Here is a 20743-nt window from a genome sequence, read left to right on the forward strand (position 1 = left end):
CCCCCATTCAGGGCTGAGTTCCACCCAATTAGTGTTCTTTTGGCATTTAGTATAAATTTTGCTCCCTTTGAAATTTGGCACACTTACAGTGGTCCTGTTGGAAAGTTTGGACAATTTAACACTATTTGCAGCAACACAGAAGCTTTTTTTTAAACGTACTGTATCCAGTTTGGACATGCACGCTGGGAGTGGGGCTGGGAGTGAGGCAAATGCTTCAGCATGTCCTTGGGATAGCAGTTGGGATGAGTGGTCTCTCACTGGGCCATGGAGCAACCAGAGAGGAGGGTACAGTAGGCTCCCGGAAACTGTTGATTGGCACCTGGCTGTAATTGGCAGGTCCATCTCATGTGGCAGGGTCCCCATGCTGCTGATGACAAACATGCCAGTGAGGGTGGGATGGTGTTAATAATTGGCCAGTTAATTGGAATGAATTATGCTGCCACTCTGTTCTTGGGAATACAGCCTGATAGTGGGAGGACACCAGCCCCACACCTCCTGCTGCTGTTTTCTGAGCCACAGCACCTCACAGCTGGTCAATATTTGGCTCTAAACCAACCAAACTTCAATTTTTTTTTTTGGTTAAACCATCCTCAGTCATATCTGTCTAATGAGCCCTGAGGTCCCCTGAGACTAAGGTGACTACCACTACTATATAAAAAATAACTATTAAAACTAGGTTAACTGGACATGATTACACAATGTTCTGGGAGCTGATTGTGTTCAAATTGATTACTGTGTTTCCTACATTGCAAGTGTGGCTAAACTTCATATAGACTTCATTGTCTATAAAGTGGGTGAAAGTCCTGAGGTAGTGTAAGGCACTCCAGAAATGCAAGTTCTGTTTCATGTGCAATTAAAAGGTCCCACCTGGCGTCTGCAATATAGTACAAGTGCTGCCACTCTCAGGCTAGGTACCAGGTATAAAGAGGTGATTGCCATATACCTTCATTGTGCCCGTGTTAGAGATGTAGACCTGGTGGGACTATTAAGTTCTGGTTGCCTGGGAATAGATTCTGGGTGACCCCGGTGGAGCGGCCATGCACCTCCACCCTTTTCAAGATCAAGCTCAATCCCTGTTGGAAGACTCCCAATTCCAAACCTGCAATGATCCTATCCACAACCATGTACAGCTGGGATTCCCTTTACCTGCTCCCACCTGGAATTTCATCCACTTGAATTGGACGTGCAATAGGATCTAGTACAGTCTATTAATTCATCAATGACACAAATTGTTTTCTTGGGGAAATCACCATCATTATTCACTACCATTAGAGAAGTAGTATTAGACAAACTAATGGGGCTAAAGGCAGATACGTCCCCTGGCCCTGATGGCCTCCATCTAGGATCCTAAAAGAAGTAGCTACAGAATTAGTGAACGCGTTGGTTATAATTTTCCAAAAATTGTTGGATTCTGAGGAGGAACCAGAGGTTTGGAAAACTGATAATGTCACATCCCTAATCAAAAACTAGGTAATTACAGGCCAATTAGCCTAACACTTATTGCTGAAAAAGTATTGGAATCAATTATTAAGGAAGTAATAGCAGCATCTTTGGAAAAATGTAATCTAATCAAGCAGAATTAGTATTGCTTCGTGAAAGGGAAATGGTGTCTGATTACTTCATAAGAGATTTTTGAGGATGTCTCAACTAGAGTGGATAGAGGGGAACCAATAGATGTGCTGTATTGAGACTTCCAGAAGGTGTTGAATGAGGTACCTCACAAAAGGTTAAGTGATAAAATAAGAGCCCATGGTGTTGGTGGCAGTATATTAGCATGGATAGAGAATTGGCTCATGGGCAGGAAACAGCAAGTGGGGCTAAGGGGTTCTTTTTCAGGTTGGCTGTGACCAGTGGGTTTTACAGGGATCAGTGCTGGGATCACAACTGTTTACAATATATATTAATGACTTGGAGGAAGGAAGTGAATGTACTGGAGCCAAAATTGCAGATAACACAAAAATACACAGAAAGGCAGGTTTTGAGAGGGATATAAACAGTTTACAGATAGATATTGATAGGTTAAGTAAGTGGGCATAAAGTTGGCAAGTGGTGTATAATGTGGGAAGATGCGAAGTTGTTTATTTTGCCAGGGAGACCAAAACAACAGAATATCATTTAAATTGAGAGTAACTCCAAAAAACTGCCAACACAAAGGGACTGGGTTGGGGAGGGGATGAAGCTTGAGCACAAAACACAGAAAGCTAGCACACAGATGCAGCAGATAATCAGGAATGTTGGCCCTTATTTCAAGGGGTTTGGAGTATTAGAGTAGGGAAGTCTTACTGCAATTGTACAATGTGCTGATGAGACCAGATCTGGAGTACTGTGAGCAGTTTTGGTTCCCTTATTTAAGGAGAGATATCATTCCATTGGAAGCAGTTCAGAGAATGTTTACTAGGATGATCCCTGGTACAGAGGGATTGTCTTTTGAGCAAACGTTAAACAGGTTGGGACTCTACTCCCTGGAATTTAGAAGAATGGGAGGCGATTTCATTGAATCATATAGGATTCTTAAGGGGCTTGACAGAGTAAATACTGAAAGGATGTTTCCCCTCATGGGAGAGTCTAGGACCAAATGGCATAGTTTCAGAATATAGGGATACCAACTTAAGACTGAGATAAGGAGGAATTTCCTCTCTCAGAGGGTTGAGAGTCTTTGCAACTCCTTGCCACAGAGAGCTGTAGGAACAAAATCCTTGTATATACTTAAGGGTGAGAGAGCTAGGTTCTTGATCAGTCAGGGAATGAAGGGTTATGGGGAAAGGACAGGAAAGTGGATGTGAGGAATGTTGGATCAGCCATGATCCTGTTGAATGGTGGTGCAGGATTAAGAGGCTAAAGGGCCTACTGTTGATTCTTCTAGTCTTAAGGTCTTGGGTAAAATTTCTTTGTAAAATAGTTTGTACGTGTTTTTTGTGGATCAAAGTTTTTGCGATCAGGCTCATTCAGCATAACAGCATTCAGGGAAGCTCAACTTAGCCAGGAAACCATTTTGATCTTTGCCATATTTTGAGGTTTCACACTGTGTCTATTGGTGGGTTTTGGATTTGCAATTGTTAAGGTTGATACGCATGGCTCACTTACGGTTAATTTCACAGGCTTGAGGAACGGATTAGTTTCAGAGTGCATTGAAATCAGCAATCTATAAACAACAGGAATGTAATTTTTACCACGGATGGAAAATAGACAATAGCAAATCAGCAATGTGCTTTCCAGGATAACAAGGTGTAGAGCTGGATGAACACAGCCGGCCAAGCAGCATCAGAGGAGCAGGAAAGCTGACGTTTCGGGCCTAGACCTTTCCACTTTGTCCAATTTACTTTGTCATTAACTTTAGTCAGGAAAGAGTTCTTCACTCAGTGGCACCCCAGTAATGAAGGACAAAATTACACTGAGTGAAGGTTTTTCAGTGACCAACTCTTGCTGTGAGAGTCCTATTTGTTGGTGCTTAATGGGAGAATTGGAAACATTTGATTAATGGATTCTGCTCTGCATGGAGCTGTCAACAGTTCCTGTATGAAGTTTGTAAAAGATAGGAGACTACAAGAAAGAGAGGTTCTGCCCAGAGATCATTCTGTTTAAGTTAAAATGGTCCATTGATGTGGGATAACAGTGTGTTCATTGTTTTATTTCATTGTAGAAAGATATATTTTACCAATTGAGGCACATTTGTCATTCACCCATGGAACTTGGGTATCGCTGGCTGGGCCCAGCATTTATTGCCCATCCCTAGTTGCCCCTGGAGTAGGTGGTGGTGAGCTGCCTTCTTGCACTGCTGCAGTCGTGTGCTGTGGGTTGACCCACCATGCCCTTAGGGAGGGAATTCCAGAAATTTGACCCAGCGACAGTGAAGGAACAGTGATATATATCTGAATCAGGGAGGTAAGTGGCTTGAGGGTGTTCGGGTATATTTGTTATTGTTTTACTTCTTGATGGTAGTGGTCGTGGGTTTGGAAGGTGCAGTTTAAGGATCTTTGGTGAATTCTGCCGTGCATCTTGCAGATAGTACACACTGCTGCTACTGAGCGTCGATGATGGAGGGCGTGAATGCTTGTGGATGTGGTGCCAATCAAGCGGGTTGCTTTGTCCTGGATGGGGTCAAGCTTCTTGAGTGTTGTTGGGGCTGCCCCCATCCAGGCAAGTGGGGAGTGTTCCATCACACTCCTGACTTGTAAATTGTAGGTGGTTTGGGGAGTCAGGAGGCGAGTTACTCACTGCAGGATTCCTAGCTTCTTACCTACTGTTGGAGCCTTATTATTTATATGGCGAGTCCAGTTCAGTTTCTGATCCATAGTAAACCCCAGGATGCTGATAGTGGGAAATTCAGTGACAGTGATGCCATGGGATGTCAAGGGGCAGTGTTTAGATTCTCTCTTGTTGGAGAAGGTCATTGCCAGGCATTAGTGTGGCATGAATATCACTTGCTACTTGACAAACATGAATCTGATTATAAATCTGGTCATGTACAAGTGAATAAGATAACTTCAGAATTTGAGCCTCATCCAGAGTTCACTGGAGGTCATGGAGATCTGGTCCAGGTAGTAATTGTCATATTGTTAGATCCCAGGGCATGTGGTCTTTGAGTTGTTATAGTGCAGTGGGAGCCAATTTCCTAAAATTAAAATGTTCACACTGGTTGTATGAGAGATTGAAGCCACTGAACCTGTGATCTACAGAAGATTCACGTGTTTAACATAAACATTAGTCTGTAAATATGAGGCAAAGAAAGGATTGAGGGAGATTAGTGACTTTCTAGATTTGTAGAAAAGAGGACTCAGAGTAGGATTAGCATTAGAAGTCTTTCCAAAGAATAAAGATCAAAGGAATGAAGAGGAAAAGATTACAGAGAAACATATTTTAGGAGTTTGAAAGGAACAGAGTGAATTCAAATGCAGGAAGGCTCTCCATAGCGAAGACACTAAAACAGAGAAAGCCGAAGTTTAATGGGTGAGAAATTGGAGTTTGGCGAAGGAACAGCTTTCCAATAATGAACAAGGTCAGCTGGTCACTCCCTGTGTTTGCCTTTAGTTGTACGTCCCCTGACTGACTTGTAAATGTCAAGGAATCATCAAAAGGAACTTCAATGGAGTACTATAGAACTTTTTCGATTTATGTTTGGATGGGAGCTGGTTAATCAATTGCTAGTTAATATTCTGGTTAGTGGGTAGCTGATCAATGGGCACTTTTTAATGGGTGGCTGGTTACCTGTTTAAGGGAGAGTTGGTAATGGGAGGCCGGGTAATAGATTCTGGTTAATGGTTTGGTGGGCAGTTGGCTATTGGGCATCTGGTTGATGGGAAGCTCATTACTGGTTGTCTAAGGGTCTCCAAAATGGTGATACCAGGTTCTCTGTATGCTGCAGGTCCACTCGATGGAGAAGAAGTTGGATTTCCTGGTGAACATCTACATGCAGCGGATGGGGATCCCACAATCTGAGACTGAGGCCTATTTCATTTCCAAAGAGCCGGACCCAGCTCCCCCGTACCACAGTCCCGTGGACAACCAGGAGCTCTGTGAGAGAAACACAAACACCAACAAGATGTTGCGGTCGTGTAGCCTGACCGCACACAAGACGTACCCTGGACTTGGCATGCCGACGCTGGCTCCAAATGGCTGCCCACCATCAACCTCATCCCACCAACACGCAGCCAATGGCATGAGCCGGCGGAGCCATGACACTCTGACCTTCATGACCTCCCCTGTCGGCGATGGCACGACCTTTGTCAGAATCCCACCCCCACCTTCTGTGTCGCATGAGAAGATCTTGGGACATGGCAGGGGAGGGATGGAATACAGTCGGCAGGATGACTACTGCTGCAAGCGTCAAGAGACTTTGTTGAAGGAAAGAGACAGCGACACCTCCATCTCCATTCCGTCCGTGGATCACGAGGAGTTGGAACGCTCCTACAGCGGCTTCAGCATCTCACAATCAAAGGAGAACCTGGACAACGTCAACAATGCCCCCTACAGTGGGGTTACGCCCTGGTCAAAGGTCAGACTGTACATTGCAGAGGGAGAGTCTGACACAGACTCAGAAGCGTGCACCCCATCTGGTCCTCCCCCCAGGTCAGCAACAAGTGAGGGGGTGCACTGTGACTTCACATGGTCCTCATCCAAATAGATGAGGCCTCCATTCATTTGATGAGCAAAAATGACACTGAGAAAGGGGTTACATTCGCAGTCACTAATGATAACAATACTTAATCTTTCTGACAAACACAACGGCAGGATTGAGGATACAATCGGGGATGTGGGAGTCGGTGGGTGGGAGTTAGTGTGCAGTTGGAAATTGTGAGCGAGGCCATCAGATCTACCAACTGGAAGATGCTGGGTCCACTTAGGTTCTCAATGGACTCCTGAGGTGGCTACCACTGCCATTCCTTGAAACCACTCCCATCAGCCACTCATACCGCATCAGGCAGATGTCGTTCTGAAACTGATGAAGCATTGGCCTGAGGCCCAGAAAGAAACTGAGCCTGGCTCCCATTTGTTCACCATGTCATCAAGCTTGTGACCAATGAATGTATGTTGAACACCTTCCCAGTGTCAGGTGTAGCTGACAAAAAATGAGGGAGAGAGAAAGGGTGACTCCTGGAAAAGGAGAGAACCTTTGGGAAGGTGGGGCGGTGAATAAGCACTGAACAATGCAAGCATTAAAGTGGGCTGTAACAGAAGGAGCAAGAAGCAGGATTATTAAAATGATGGTGTCAGATTATTTATAAATTAGGGAAGGGAGTTGGGCTAGACAAATTCTTGAGGATACAATCAACCCTTGAAGTCATGTGACTGTAGGACATTATTGAGGAAGGCTGTGTTTGGAACAGGGTAAAGCATGTTTTGTTTACTATTACTGCATTCTTAGATATTTTCTAACCAACAACATGCTTAAACATCATTTTGTGTTACCCTAAAATGATTTAGCTGTTTGGGTTGGGTGAGAGGATCTTTCTGGAGTTAGGGGAGCATGTTGGTAGGTGAAAATGGAGGCAGGAAGGCAGTCAGTCCTCTCGTGAGAAGCTTTACCTGACAGTGGCATTGTGTGTATATCCTTCAGGGAATAAACCCTTCCTGTAACATGCTTTCTGAGTTGATCCTGAAGAGTTTTGGTCAGAATCTTACACTTTAACTGATACTCAACAATATGGACGGAAACAAGACAAGACCATTTAGCCTATTGAATCTACCATATCCGTGCACGTTCTCTAGTTCATGGCTTCCCCTCCCCGCCCATAAACTAAGCGGGCCCTCAGTACAAGGAGCACTCAGTTCTTTTTGAGCCATCCTGTTCATATCTTCTAACTCTTAATCCCCCTTTTTCAAACAGATTTGGCCCTCATATTATAGATATAATTTGACTTTGAATCAATCCTCCCTCAGTCTCTTCTCCAGTGCCTTGTTCCCACCGTTTGGGTAGAATATGGCTGAGTTGATGGGTTTGATCCCTCCACAGGCTGGCCATGTGTCTCAAAATTACCTTCATATGTAAGTTAAAATAGGAGAGCACTTGTTGGTCATGTCCGTCCCTGTGTTACCCTGAATGCTGCACTGCCGTATGCCGCAGGGTGCATGCTGCACTGCTGAAGATCTTGGCTGTGGGTATTTAAATCCGGGCCTTGTCCGCACCTTAAGGGAAACCATTTAGGCTTTGGCTGCCTCTGTGTTTAAAGGTTTTGGGTTCGAGTCCCATTGCAGGATCTGAACAAAAACAATTACAGCCTGGCATTTCTGTTCTCTACGATAGGGAGGATTGCTGCATTTTAGCTAAAATATGAAACAGAAGTCTTGTCTGTCCTCACAGGTGGATGTAAAAGACCCCAAAGCATTGTTTTCAGAAGCTGAAGGGGGAGTTCAAGTTGAAGGCCAATATCAATCCTCCCGGTAACTCCGCTGATAAACACATTATTCAATCATTATCATGTTACTGTCTGTGGGAGCTTGCTGTGCACCGGTGTTTCTCACAGGAGTCACTACACTTAAAAAAGGACTCAGTGGCTGTAAAGCAATTTGGCAAACTCTATAGTTCTGACAGGCACTATACAAATGCAAGTTTCATGTTGGAAGGGAAGCTGGTCACCAGGCACACTATTTCTTGTTGGGTTTATTCCTCCAAGTTTCAGTGTATGGCCACTGACCCACAGCACATCCTCAAAGTCAACTGGACTTGAATATACAGGCATTAACCTCAAGTGACTGCACATCAACACTCTCTCCTCTTTTTAGAACTGATAAATGAAAATCTACAACAAGAATGCTCTCTTCATGTCGTCGTGACTTTTCATAGGATCGTGCCATTGTTACAGCAAAAAGGAAGGCCATGTGGCCCATCCAGTCCCTGCTGCTTCCCTCCTCCCCCACCCCTCCGAGGAGCAATACACATACTGCTGCTCCCCTGCCCTCTCCCCATTCCTCCTTATCTGATATTTTGAGGGATTTGCAGTTCAGGAGGAGGCCATTCTTTCTGTCGTGCCTGTGCCAGGCGAGAAACAAGCTACCCTGCCCAATCCCATTTCCCAGCACTATACCCCTTCAGGTTACAGGATGGCAGCTGCATTTCCAGACACCCTTTAAATAAGTTGGAGGTGTGAGCTGAGTTCCAGCAGTGAATACCAAACCCCCTAACACCCTCTGGCTCAGATCTTTGAGTTTAGGAGTTGGGACATCAGGTTGAGATTGTACCGGACTCGGTGAGACCTCTTCTGGAGTACTGTGCCCAGGTCTGGTTGCCCTGTTAAAGGAAGGATATTATTAAGCTGGAGAGCATTCAGAAGAGATTTACCAGGATGTTGCTGGGAATGGAAGTTTTGAGGGAGAGGCTGGGACTTTTTTCACCAGAGTGTAGGAGATTGAGGGCTGACCTTATACAATCATGAGGGGTATAGATAAGGTGATTGGCAGGTGTATTTTCCCTCACGTGGGGAGTTCAAGACTAGGGAGCACATTTTTAAGGTGGGAGGAGAAAGATTTAAAAAAGACATGAGGAGCAACCTTTTTATGCAGAGAGTAGTTCATGTCTGGAGTGAACTTCTAGAGGAAGAGATAGATGTGCATACATTACAATCTTTAAAAGGCATTTGGATAAGTACATGAATAGGAAAGGTTTGAAGGGATTTGTGCCAGGAGCAGGCAGGTGGGATTAGTTTGATTTGGGAATGTGGGTGGCATGGACGGGTTGGACTGAAGGGTCTGTTTCCGTGCTGTATGATTCTGTGACTCTGAGGGAAAAGAAATTCTTCATCTCCCCTCGACTCCATTTTCTCGGCAAATGCCCTTCAATTCCAGGAGACTCCAGGCCGACTGGAAGTTTTCACAAGAACGGAAAAAAGCAGAATACCACTTGGCACAAGTTTCTTTGCTGATATTTGACAGTGAGACATGTCTATCCTGTTTGGTTTGAGGAGCATTGCTGGGCTGACTGCCATGGACGGATACACCTTTGATGCTAACGATGTCAGTCTGGCCTGGCAAAACTCAACCTTTGTGTCACAGCCCACAGGCATAAGGCTGTGTTTTAAAATACCTTCGTGTTACAATGTTGAAGGTAACCATTGATGCATATTCCACCTCTTGCCTTGTTCATCTTCCCACCACTTAGCTGAGTTTATAAACAAATTGAACAGTGCTTTTTGTTGCAGAAGAATGGACAAGAAGACCTCGGGAGAGTGGGTAGGAATGTTAAAGTGATGAAAACATAAGGAATATGATATTGACAGGTTAGAGTGAGTGTCAAAGTGGATAGCAGGTGCAGTATGTTGCAGGGAAATACACAGCTATTCACTTTGATGGGACAATGGGAAAATGGGATACAATTAAAAGGTGAGAAGTGATTAAATGTTGATTGTTGAGGGATTTGTATATCTTTCTATACAAAATTGGGCAACTTAGCTTTCAGGTTCAGCAGGAAAGTCAACATTCTGGGGTTTACCATTGACCTGGAGTGGAACCAGAGAATTGTATGACACAGGAACAGATCCTTCAGCCCATGACGTTGTGCCGAACATGATGCCAAATTGAACTAATCCCTCTGCCTGCCCTTGGTCCGTATTCCTCCATTCCTTACATATTCACATACTTATCTAAAAGTCCCTTAAATACCCACATTGTACCTGCCTCCACCACCACCTCTGGCAGCGTGTTCCACACTGCTACCACTCTCTGTGTAAAAAACTTGCCCCTCACATCTCCTTTGAACTTTTCCCCCTCTCACCTTAAATGCATGCCAACCTAATATTAGACATTTTAGCTCTGGGAAAGAGATTCTGACCGTCAACTCTATCTATACATCTCAATTATACAGACTTCTTTCAAGTCTCCCCTCAGCCTCTGCAACTCCAGAGAAAACAACCTGAGTTTTTTTAGCCTCTCCTTATAGCTCATACCCTCTAATCCAGGGATCATCTGGTAAATCTCTTCTGCGCCCTCTTCAAAGCCTGCACAGTCTTCCTGTAATGTGGTGACCAGGAACTGAACAGAATACGCTAAGTGTAACCTAACCAAAGTCTTATAAAGTTGCTGCATGACATCCTGACCCTTGACCTCAATTCCCTGAGCAGTAAAGGCAAGCATGCCATATGCCTTCCTTAATACCCTAACTACTTGACTGGCCACTTTCAGGGAGCAATGGCCTTGAACCCCCAAGATCTTTCTCTACATCAATGCTGTTCAGACTCCTGCCATTAACTGTATACTTTCCTTTAACATTTAACCTCCTAAAGTGCAGCACCTCACAGTTACCTGGACTAAACTCCATCTGCCATTTCTCCACCTATATCTGCAACTGATCTATATCCCGTTGTATCCTTTGACAACCTTCTACACTATCCATGACTCCAACGATCTGTGTGTCATCTGTAAACTTACTAACCCACCCATCTACATTTTCATTCAAGTCATTTATATATATCACAGACAGCAGAGGCCCCAGTACAGATCCCTGCGGAACACCACTAGTCGTGGACCTCCAGCATGAAAAACACCCTTCCACCACTACCCTCTGCCTTCTTTGAGCAAGCAAATTCTGAATCCAAGCAGGCTAAGTCACTGTGGATCCCATGCATCTTAATCTTCTGGATGAGCCTATCATGAGGGACCTTGTCAAAAGCCTGACTAAAATCCATGTAGACATCACCCTCTACCCTCATCAATCATCTTCATCACTTCCTCGAAAAATTCAATCAAATTAGTAAGACATGACCTGCCCCACCGAAAGCCATGCTGACTGTCCCTAATTTAGGCCATGCTTTTCCAAATGTGCATAAATCCTATCCCTAAGAATTCTCTCCAATAGCTTCTCCACCACTGATGTGAGACTCACCGGTCTGTAGTTCCCTGGATTATCGTTATTTCCCTTCTTGAACAGAGGAACAACATTGGATACTCACATATAAATCCTATGGCTATAAGGGAAAGTCTGTGGCTGGGATTTCTTATAGTAACCGACCTCCTGACTCCCAAAGCCTGTCCACAATCTACAAGGCACAAGACAGGAGTGTGATGGAATACTCCCCTTTTGCCTGGATGGGTGTAGCTCCAACAACACTCAAGAAGCTTGACACCATCCAGGACAAAGCAGCCCACTTGATCAACAGTGCCTTCCTTGCCTTCAATGTGTAGTCCCTCCACCACTGATGCTCAGTAGCAGCAGTGTGTACTATCTACAAGATGCACTGCAGAAATTCACCAAAGACCCTCAGACATCACCTTCCAAACCCACAACCACTTCCGTCTAGAGGGTCAAAGGCAACAGATACATGGGAACAGGACCACCTTCAAAGTTCCCCTCCAAGCCCCTCATCATCCTGACTTGGAAATATATTGCCGTTCTTTCACTGTTGCTGAGCCAAAATCCTGGAACTCCATTCCTAACGCCATTGTTAGTCAACCCTCAGCACATGGACTACAGCGGTTCCAGAAGGCAGCTCACCACTACCTCCTCCATGAATAGACAAACAAAGGAAAAGCTGGGAAGGCAACTGGAATGTTGGTCTTTTGGGAGAGGTGTGGGAGTAGAATAGTGATATGGACTAAGCCCAACACAGGTGTATGCCATTTGGTCCATTGTGTCTATGCTAGCTCTTTGCAAGAGAGATTCAGCTAGACCAGTGTCTCATCTCTTCCCCACAGCCTTTCAAATTTTTTTTTCTTCAGATACAATCATTAGAATCATAGAATCCATACAGCGTGGAAACAGGCCATTCAGCCCAACAAGTCCACACCCCCCTATCCTGTCCCTGTAACCCTGCATTTCCCATGACTAGTCCACCTAACCCACACATCCCTGGATACTATGGGCCATTTAGCATGGCCAAACTGCCCTACCTGTATATCTTTACCCAATTCTTTTTGAAACTAATGACTGAACCTGCCTGCACCACACCTTAAGGCAGCCCATTCCTGATCTTAACCATTCATTTTATAAGGAAAGGTTTTCTTCATATTGCCATAAGATGATAAGAAACAGGAACAGGAGTAAGCCATTCAGTCCCTGGAGCCTGCTACACCATTCAATAGGGTCATGGCTGATCCAACATTCCTCACATTCACTTTCCTGTCCTTTCCCCATAACGCTTGGTTCCCTGACTGGTCAAGAATCTATCCAGCACAGCCTTAAATATACACAAGGACTGTTCGCCCACAGCTCTCTCTGGCAAGGAGTTCCAAAGACTCACAACCCTCTGAAAGAAGAAATTCCTCCTCATCTCAGTCTTTAAGGAGAGGCGATGACCTAGTGGTATTACCGCTGGACTATTAATCCAGAGAAACAGGTAATGTTCTGGGGACCCAGACTGAATGCCGCCACAGCAGATGGTACAATTTGAATTTGATAACAATATGATTGAGGCTTGAAAGGAAACATCCATCTGGTTCACTAACATTCTCTAGGAAAGGAAATCTGCCATTCTTTACCTGGTCTGATCTATATGTGACTTCAGCAATGTGGTTGACTCTTAATTGCAGTACGGATTTCCCTACTCTTATATTCCAACCCCCTTGAAATAAGGGCCAACATTCCATTACCCTTCCTGATTACCTGCTGCCCCTGTGTGCGAGCTTTCTGGGTTTTATGCACAAGTTCCCCCCAAGTCCCTTTATGTTTCAGCTTTCTACAATTTCTCTCCATTTATATAATAGTCTGTTCTTGTGTTCTTGTTTCCAAAATGAACAACTTCACATTTTGCCACATTATACTCCATTTTCCAACTCTTTGCTCCTTTACTTAACCTATCAATATCTCTCTGTAAATCTTCTGAGCCTCTCACAACCTGCCTTTCCACCTATTTTTGCATCATCTTCAAATTTGGCTAAAGGACATTCACTTTGTTCCTCCAAGTCATTAATATATGTTGTAAACAGTTGCGGTCCCAGCACTAATCCCTGTGGAACCCACTAGTCATGGGTTGCCAAACTGGAAAAGAACCATTTATCTCCACTCGCTGTTTCCTGCCTATCAACCAATTTTCTATCCATGCCAATATACGACCTCCAACACTGTGTGCAAATCATTTGCCAATCACCTAAAATTTGTGTCCTCTGGCTCTTAACTATTTCACTAATGGGAACAGCTTCTCCCTCTCCATTCTGTCCAGACTACTTATGACTTTGTACATCTCAATCAAATCTACTATCAACTTTCTCTACTCCAAGTAGAGCAGGCTCCAATCTATCTACAACACTGAAGCCCCCCCATCACTGGAACCATTCTCATAAATCCTTTCTGCAGTTTCTCTTCTAAATCATTTGTGAAGTGTGCTCAGAGTTGGACACAATACTCCAGTTGATCCTGAACCAGTGTTTCATGCAGCCTTAACATAACTTCCTCACTTTTGTACTCTGTGTCTTCCATATATAAAGCCGAGGATCCCAAATGCCTTTCTAATCTGTCTTGCCAGCTTCAATAATTAATGCACATATACACCCAGATCCCTCTGCTCCTGAGCCCCATTTGAATTTACCCTTTACTTTTTAGCCCCTCCTTGTTTTTCCTATCAAAGTATTTTACTCCACACTTCTTTATGCTCAATTTTATGTGCGATATGTCTCCCCATTCTATCATAATTTGTTCTCTTGAAGTCTATGAACGTAGAAAGGGGAGTCGGCCACTTGGCCTCTCGAGCCTGCTCCACCATTCAATTAGATCATGGTTGATCTGTGGCCTAACTCCATACACCTCCTTTGGCCCATATACCTTAATAACTTTGCTTAACAAAAATTTACCTATCTCAGATTTTAAACTAACAACTGATCTAGCTTGAATTGCCATTTGTGGAAGAGAGTTCCGAAACTCTCCCACCCTTTGTGTGTAGAAGTGCTCCTTAACATCTCTCCTGAACTGTCTAGCCCTACACTTTAGCCTATGCCTCTAGTTTGGAATTTCCAACCAGTGGAAATAATTTATCGTTATCTACCCCAACCTTGTCACAGTTCACAATTGCTCTGAGTATAGCGTCACAGTAAATTTTAACATTCTGCCTTGTACTCGCAAGTCTAGGTCATTAATATGGATAAGGATAAACAGTGGATCTTGTACTAACTCTGGATAACCCAAGTACAGACTTCCCTCCAGTCCTGAAAACAGCCATTCATCCCAACTCTCTGTTTCTCATCCCATTTGATATTAGGGTAAAAGAAAACACTGTTGTAAGGCTGTAATTGTACATGCCTTTCATGAGACTGTACCTGGGACACTGTAAAGTTCTGTGTCTTTAATCAAGTTTCTTTGTCTTAGAAAGAATGCATCAAAAACTCACTATATTTTTTCCTGACATGAAGGGTTTATTCTTTCGGAAGAGACTGAGTACAATGGGTCTGTAATTTTTAGAACTTAGAGGCATAAGTGGTTTGAAACATGTAACTGATGTGACTGAATAGATACTAAATGGTTGTTCCCCTGAGAGTCTAGAATTGAGGCTAGAGCCTCACGTTGACCATTTTTGACTGAGATAAGGGGAGGGTTCCTCACTCAGAGGATGGTGAACCTCTGGAATTCTGTGTCCCAGAGGACTTGTGGCTGCTCAGTTGTTGATTATGCTCATCTCCAAGGTAAAAGGAAATGGGAATCAGGACTGGTCCAACCTCAGCTTTGAGAGCCACTGTTCTACTTTGTATGTTATATTCACAAATACTTTCGTATCCCCTCAGTTGGTCAGTTTGTTAACAAGCAGCAGATTGAACAAGAACAGAGTGGGTGGGTTAGCAAAGGTGCAGGAGGGACAGAACAGTTTGAGGAAAGGGTAAAAGTGAAGGAGTGAGGGATGTGCAGAGGGAGCATCCAGCAAGGGGCAGACAGCTTTACCCTGAACAGATACACTTTGTGCCTATCCTCTATAATGCTTCCATGCAAGCCTCTTAAACCATTGGAAATCCCACAACAGTGCACACTACAAATCTCATCAATTTACCCTCAGAATGATAAACGTGACCCCTCTCTGTTAGGATGCAATAGCGTCAGAATTAGTGCAAGAAGGCCACTCGGCCATTTGAGCCTGCTCCACTAATCAATAAGATCCTAGCTGATCTGACTATGACCTCAACTCCATTAAGACTTCTGCTTAGAATTACCTAAAAGCCATAGTGAGGAGGGCATGACTGTTCCTGGTGCATTAATGTATATGGCATCCTGCTTCGAACAGTGGATTTGACAGAATAGACTCAAGGTACAAACCCACACTTGATCTCACTAACCCACATCATGCACAAACACACTCATGCTCACGCTCGCACTTACACACACAAGCATTCACTCATACACACCACACACACACACACACACAAGCACATTAATTACTTTAACATACAAACACAGATATTCACACACACGCACAAACTTACTGACACACACACACAAGCACGTTTACTTTGCACACACTAGCATATGCACAGATCCACGCACAATCACTAACCCAGACTCTCACTAACATGTATTCACACACTTACTCAACTGACTATTTTCACTTTTATGGAACTTGTCAAATTCTCTCCTGTCCGTACTGCAGCATCAGTTTATTGAGTAGGAATCAGAAAGTGTTTTGAGGATAAAATGAACTCTAATTTCTGTGTGAATCCAGCACTGTCAAGGTTAATGGTCAGTATCCTACCTGCTGATGGTTTGCTGACTGCATGCTGTTTAAAAAGTGAATGAGTGAATTTTCACTGTTTTAACCTACTTTTTAAGATTGATAAATGCATAGAGTTATTTACCATGATGAGACTCCAGGACAACAGTTGGTGAATGCTTCCTGTTAAAAAGGTTCCCCTCCTTCTTACTGATATTACAAAGCAATACGCATGCTTCAGAATCCACCCAACGATGCACAGAAATGCAATCAAAAATTGTGAAACCGATGTCCTCCATATATCACGACCATAGACCAGGGCAACAGATCAAAGCTGGACTCTAACCAGAATTTAACTGAGGGCTGAAAATTCTGGCTTCTAAATGCAGAATTCAGTTTTAATGCAATTGCAGGCACTTGTTTATTCTATATATAAACCACCCAAAGCCATAGGTTAGATTCCAGGCTTTAAAAATCACTTCTGGGATGGTATTACTTTGTATAGAAACCACCTGAACGCCTCACTTCGATTCCAGCCCTGCATCTCACTCCCTGGCTGCCCTGGTAATTCTTGATTCAATTCTGTTGGGTTCTGATGATTTGCCACCCCATCACCACTGCCCTGCACCTGCCCATTCACTCTGTTCAGGTCAAATTTATATGAGATCAAATCTCTGAGAGCCTTCGAGAGTGGGAGTTGCTGAGAGGATATTGCATGAATTCACAGAGCTGAACATGAATCAGTGTAATTACAGTTTTAACAATGAATATGATATTCTGGTGCGCATGTGCACACACACACACACGCACACATTCCAGTGTTACTTTCAAATAATTGATTGTATTTATAAAATTTAATAGAGAAATTGTTCAATTATATGCAGAGATCGACTGAAAATGATACTTCTTTATCTTATTTCCTAATCCAGATCTTTTTACTCTGAAAGGTAATCATTTAAACAAGATATTTATCTGAACTTTTACAATTTGTATAATTTGCATTCTCTTACATGGCTGAGCTTGGTTCGAGACAGTGACAGATATAACAGAAGATCACCTTGATATGATTGCGCATTACATCCGGAAGGATCAGAAACTTGATTACATCGGGAGTGTTGAATACAGAGTTTACCCTCTTTGTTACAAAATCGTGAAGCACTGGTTGTAATTCGTGATGTGAGGGGAAGCTACTGATGGAAACTTAAACTAATTGCCAGAAAGTGTTGGCTCAAGTTAATTAGACAGGAGCCTGCAATTAAATTTAATTTGTTTGGATGACGTTTGACTGTAAGTTTGTTAAGATTCTATGAATTATATATTATTAAATAAAGGGTATGCACTGATTATAAAGCCCAGGCCAACTCTGCCTGATCAGTGGGACCACCAGTCCTTATTTTCCACTTTAATGTTGCTTGTTTTTTTGGCGTCTGTTCACAATTTTGCGTCTCTGTCTCTGTCTCTGTCTCTCACACCTTTCTACTGATCCCGGCAGTAATATTATTACAACATGCACTACAGAAATTGACCAAAGCTCCTCAAACAGCACTTTACAATCCCACCATCACTTCCATCTGGAAAGACAAGGGCAGCAGATAAAAAAGGAGCATCACCCCCTGCAAGTTCCCCGCCAAGTCACTCACCATCCTGACTTGGAAATATATCGCCGTTCCCTCCTTGTTGCTGGGTCAAAATATCTGGAATTCCCTCCCTAAGGGCATTATGGGCCAACCCACAGCACATGGACTGCAATGATTCAAGAAGGCAGCTCCTGACTGCATTCTCAAAAGGTAATTACAGACAGGCAATAAATGCTGGCCAGCCAGGGATGCCCGCATCCCATGAACAAATATTAAAGAAAGCCCCTCTCATACAAAGAGAAAGTGATGTTAAGGCTGGCTAAGAAATCTATGCGATTGGAACAAGATAGAGTCATTAGATGCTTAGTCAATTCAAGCATTACAATTTTACTCAACAATATTGAACATTTGCCACCAACCTACAGCACTGTTATATATAATTACATTCACCGGGGTCACAACTCACTTAGGTGACACACTGCAAATCCAGCCCTGCTGTTCCCAGAGTCACCACAAATGTTAGATTTTAAAGTAAGTAGGCAAAATCCCCCAATTTTCATGATTTTCAGACCCAGCTTGGACCAGGTTTCTGTAAAGGAATTACTATTTATTACAAGTAATGAGACACTAGCCACACGTAAACAATCATAAACCATGGCATATAACGCTAAAACAAAAATCCCCTTATACAATCCACCTGATATATGTATGTATAAGCTTCCATTGGTTTTCAACAGGCCCAGGATCATTTCTTCATTTGTAAAATGTCTCTAACTTATTAATGAAAAGTCACAGCTTAATAGCCACTGCTGAAGAAATAATAAACTGGTTTTCTTCAGCCTTGACTGCAGAGAACAGAGAGACCACTCCTGGGCAGGAAGAGATCAATTTCCTTCTCTGTATCTAGTTCCTAGTCCTAAGCTGTTCATTTATCTGACAGCCAATCACACGGCTTTTGGCAAGTAACTAGCTTTTAACATCAATAACTAGTTACCAGTCCATAGACCAATAAAACATCTTGTTACCAGCCAGATTGCCACCAGAATATGGGACCCCTCGTCTCCAGTTCATCTGCAACTACTTCAATTACTGCTTGTTCCAGCAGCTGTTTAAACAATGTTTGCCATGAGGATCAGGTGACCTACTTTTCAAAATGTGCAGCAATCCTTTAAAACACCAAATAAAAACCAAAAGAACTGCGGATGCTGTAAATCAGGAACAAAAACAAAGTTGCTGGAAAAGCTCAGCAGGTCTGGCAGCATCTGTGAAGGAGAAAACAGAGTTAACGTTTTGGGTCCGGTGACCCTTCCTCAGTTCTGTTTTCGCCTTCACAGATGCTGCCAGACCTGCTGAGCTTTTCCAGCAACTTTGTTTTTGTCCTTTAAAACATTTCCATGAAACTGAACCCCGCCCCCCCACTCTCCACTATTTAATTTAAAGCCCTACAAGACAACAGCGCTTCACAAGATGTTCCACAGCACTGAGGATGTCACCCAGAAAGGGGACAAAATGTCTGCTATCAAACCTCCCAGCTCGGCGAACACACCAACATCTTAAAGCCCTATTAGCTTGTGGAATTCTCTGCCACAGAAAGCGGTAGAGGCCAAAGCATTGAATGTTTACAAGGAATTAGATATAGTTCTTAGGGCTAAAGAGATCAAAGGCTAAGGGGGTGAAAGTGGGATCAGGACTGAATTGAATGATCAGCCATGACCATGTGGAATGACAGAGCAGGCTCAAAGAGCTGAATGGCCTACTCCTGTTACTTTTTCTACATTTCTACTTGAGGCCCAGCACAGGGCCGAATGGTCTGTTTCTGTATCAAAGGATTCATTCAGGTGGAGATGACATGCCCCCATTGGGAGGCTAATACCCGCTAACCCCTGAACTTCCACATTAACACAGCGGTGAGTGAGTGGCACCAAAATCGGCAGCCCACCCATCTTCAATAAATAAATAATTTAGGGTCAATTGACCCTAAAAATTGCACTGGCCACAACATCACACAGTCAGAATTAACTTTTGGGCAGGAGTTTTATGTTTTAAAGTTTTTAAAATTTGGGAAAAGGAAGTGTGTTACTAACATGGCAGGATCATTTTGACCACTGGGCAGTGTGCACCCCATCCCACACACAGAGTTTAGTACCCACCTTGTGACTCACCAACATGGCCTTTGAAATCTACCCCTCTTCCACCAACCAGCAGGCCCCTCATCACCTCGCCTGCTTATCTTTAGTGCAAGAACCCACTGTGTCTGAAGCCCAGCCCTTCCTCCAATCTCCCTTGACTGACCTGGACCAAGGACCCATGGGCCCCACTGAGTTGAGCTGCCTGCAGTACCTGCAGCCACCATGATGGACCTGTGGCGCTGTCTGCACTGCTGGAGCTGCCAAACACCCTCTAGGGTGGGAAATCTGCCATGCTTACCTGACCTGGCTCCACGTGACTCCAGACCCACACTGATGACGTTGACTATTAACTGCTCTCTGAAATGGCCACACAACATGTTCACGGACAATTTGGGATAGGCAACAAATGCTGGCCTTGCCGCGATGGCCCCCATCCCAGAAAAGAATAATAATGTTGCTTGGGGCATCCTATAATTGTGTAAGGTGCTCTTGCAATGTAAGGACGGAACGTTTCTCTTCCTGGAGGTGATGAGAAGCGATATAATTGTGCAGATTGGTGCTGGAGAAATACCCATTCCCCTACTCCCTCACCCAATTAAATGCTGGGTGAGACAGTCCATCAGGAATGTTCACAACTGGCCAAAAATTAAGACCCTGAAGTGATTAATTCAATAAGGACTTCATTCTTTCAAAGCATCCATCATTGGTCTCTAGGACTCAGCACTGCTGATTTCTGATTGGCCAGCAACTCCTGACAAAAAGTGGGACTTCTCTTCTCCATGTGTGTGATAGGCCGAGAAGCTGCCCAGTCTGCTCTCAGCAACCTAATGACCTTACCAACTGGTGAGCTTTCCATGGTCACATTTAGACTTCAAGTCAGAGAACTGTGGCCCAAATTTCTTTTAGAGTGTTCACCAGGGGCTCCTGTGGGGGTGGAGTCCCTACCTCTGAGACAGGAGGCCCAGGTTGAAGCCTCACCTGCTCCAGA

The 20743-nt window shown here is 43.8% G+C and overlaps 1 protein-coding gene across 1 annotated transcript in view; it reads left to right on the top strand.

Annotated features, from left to right (window-relative positions):
* The window catches only part of LOC109923583 (potassium voltage-gated channel subfamily KQT member 2-like), a 59466-nt gene extending 53345 nt beyond the window's left edge, over positions 1-6121 (top strand). The window contains exon 16 of the mRNA XM_048608513.1: positions 5363-6121. Coding sequence (XP_048464470.1) covers positions 5363-6121 — 759 coding nt within the window. The remainder of the gene's footprint in view (positions 1-5362) is intronic.
* Positions 6122-20743: the final 14622 nt, after the last annotated feature.

The sequence above is a fragment of the Rhincodon typus genome, chromosome 19 (genome assembly GCF_021869965.1).
Source record: "Rhincodon typus isolate 14 chromosome 19, sRhiTyp1.1, whole genome shotgun sequence".
NCBI lineage: Eukaryota > Metazoa > Chordata > Chondrichthyes > Orectolobiformes > Rhincodontidae > Rhincodon > Rhincodon typus.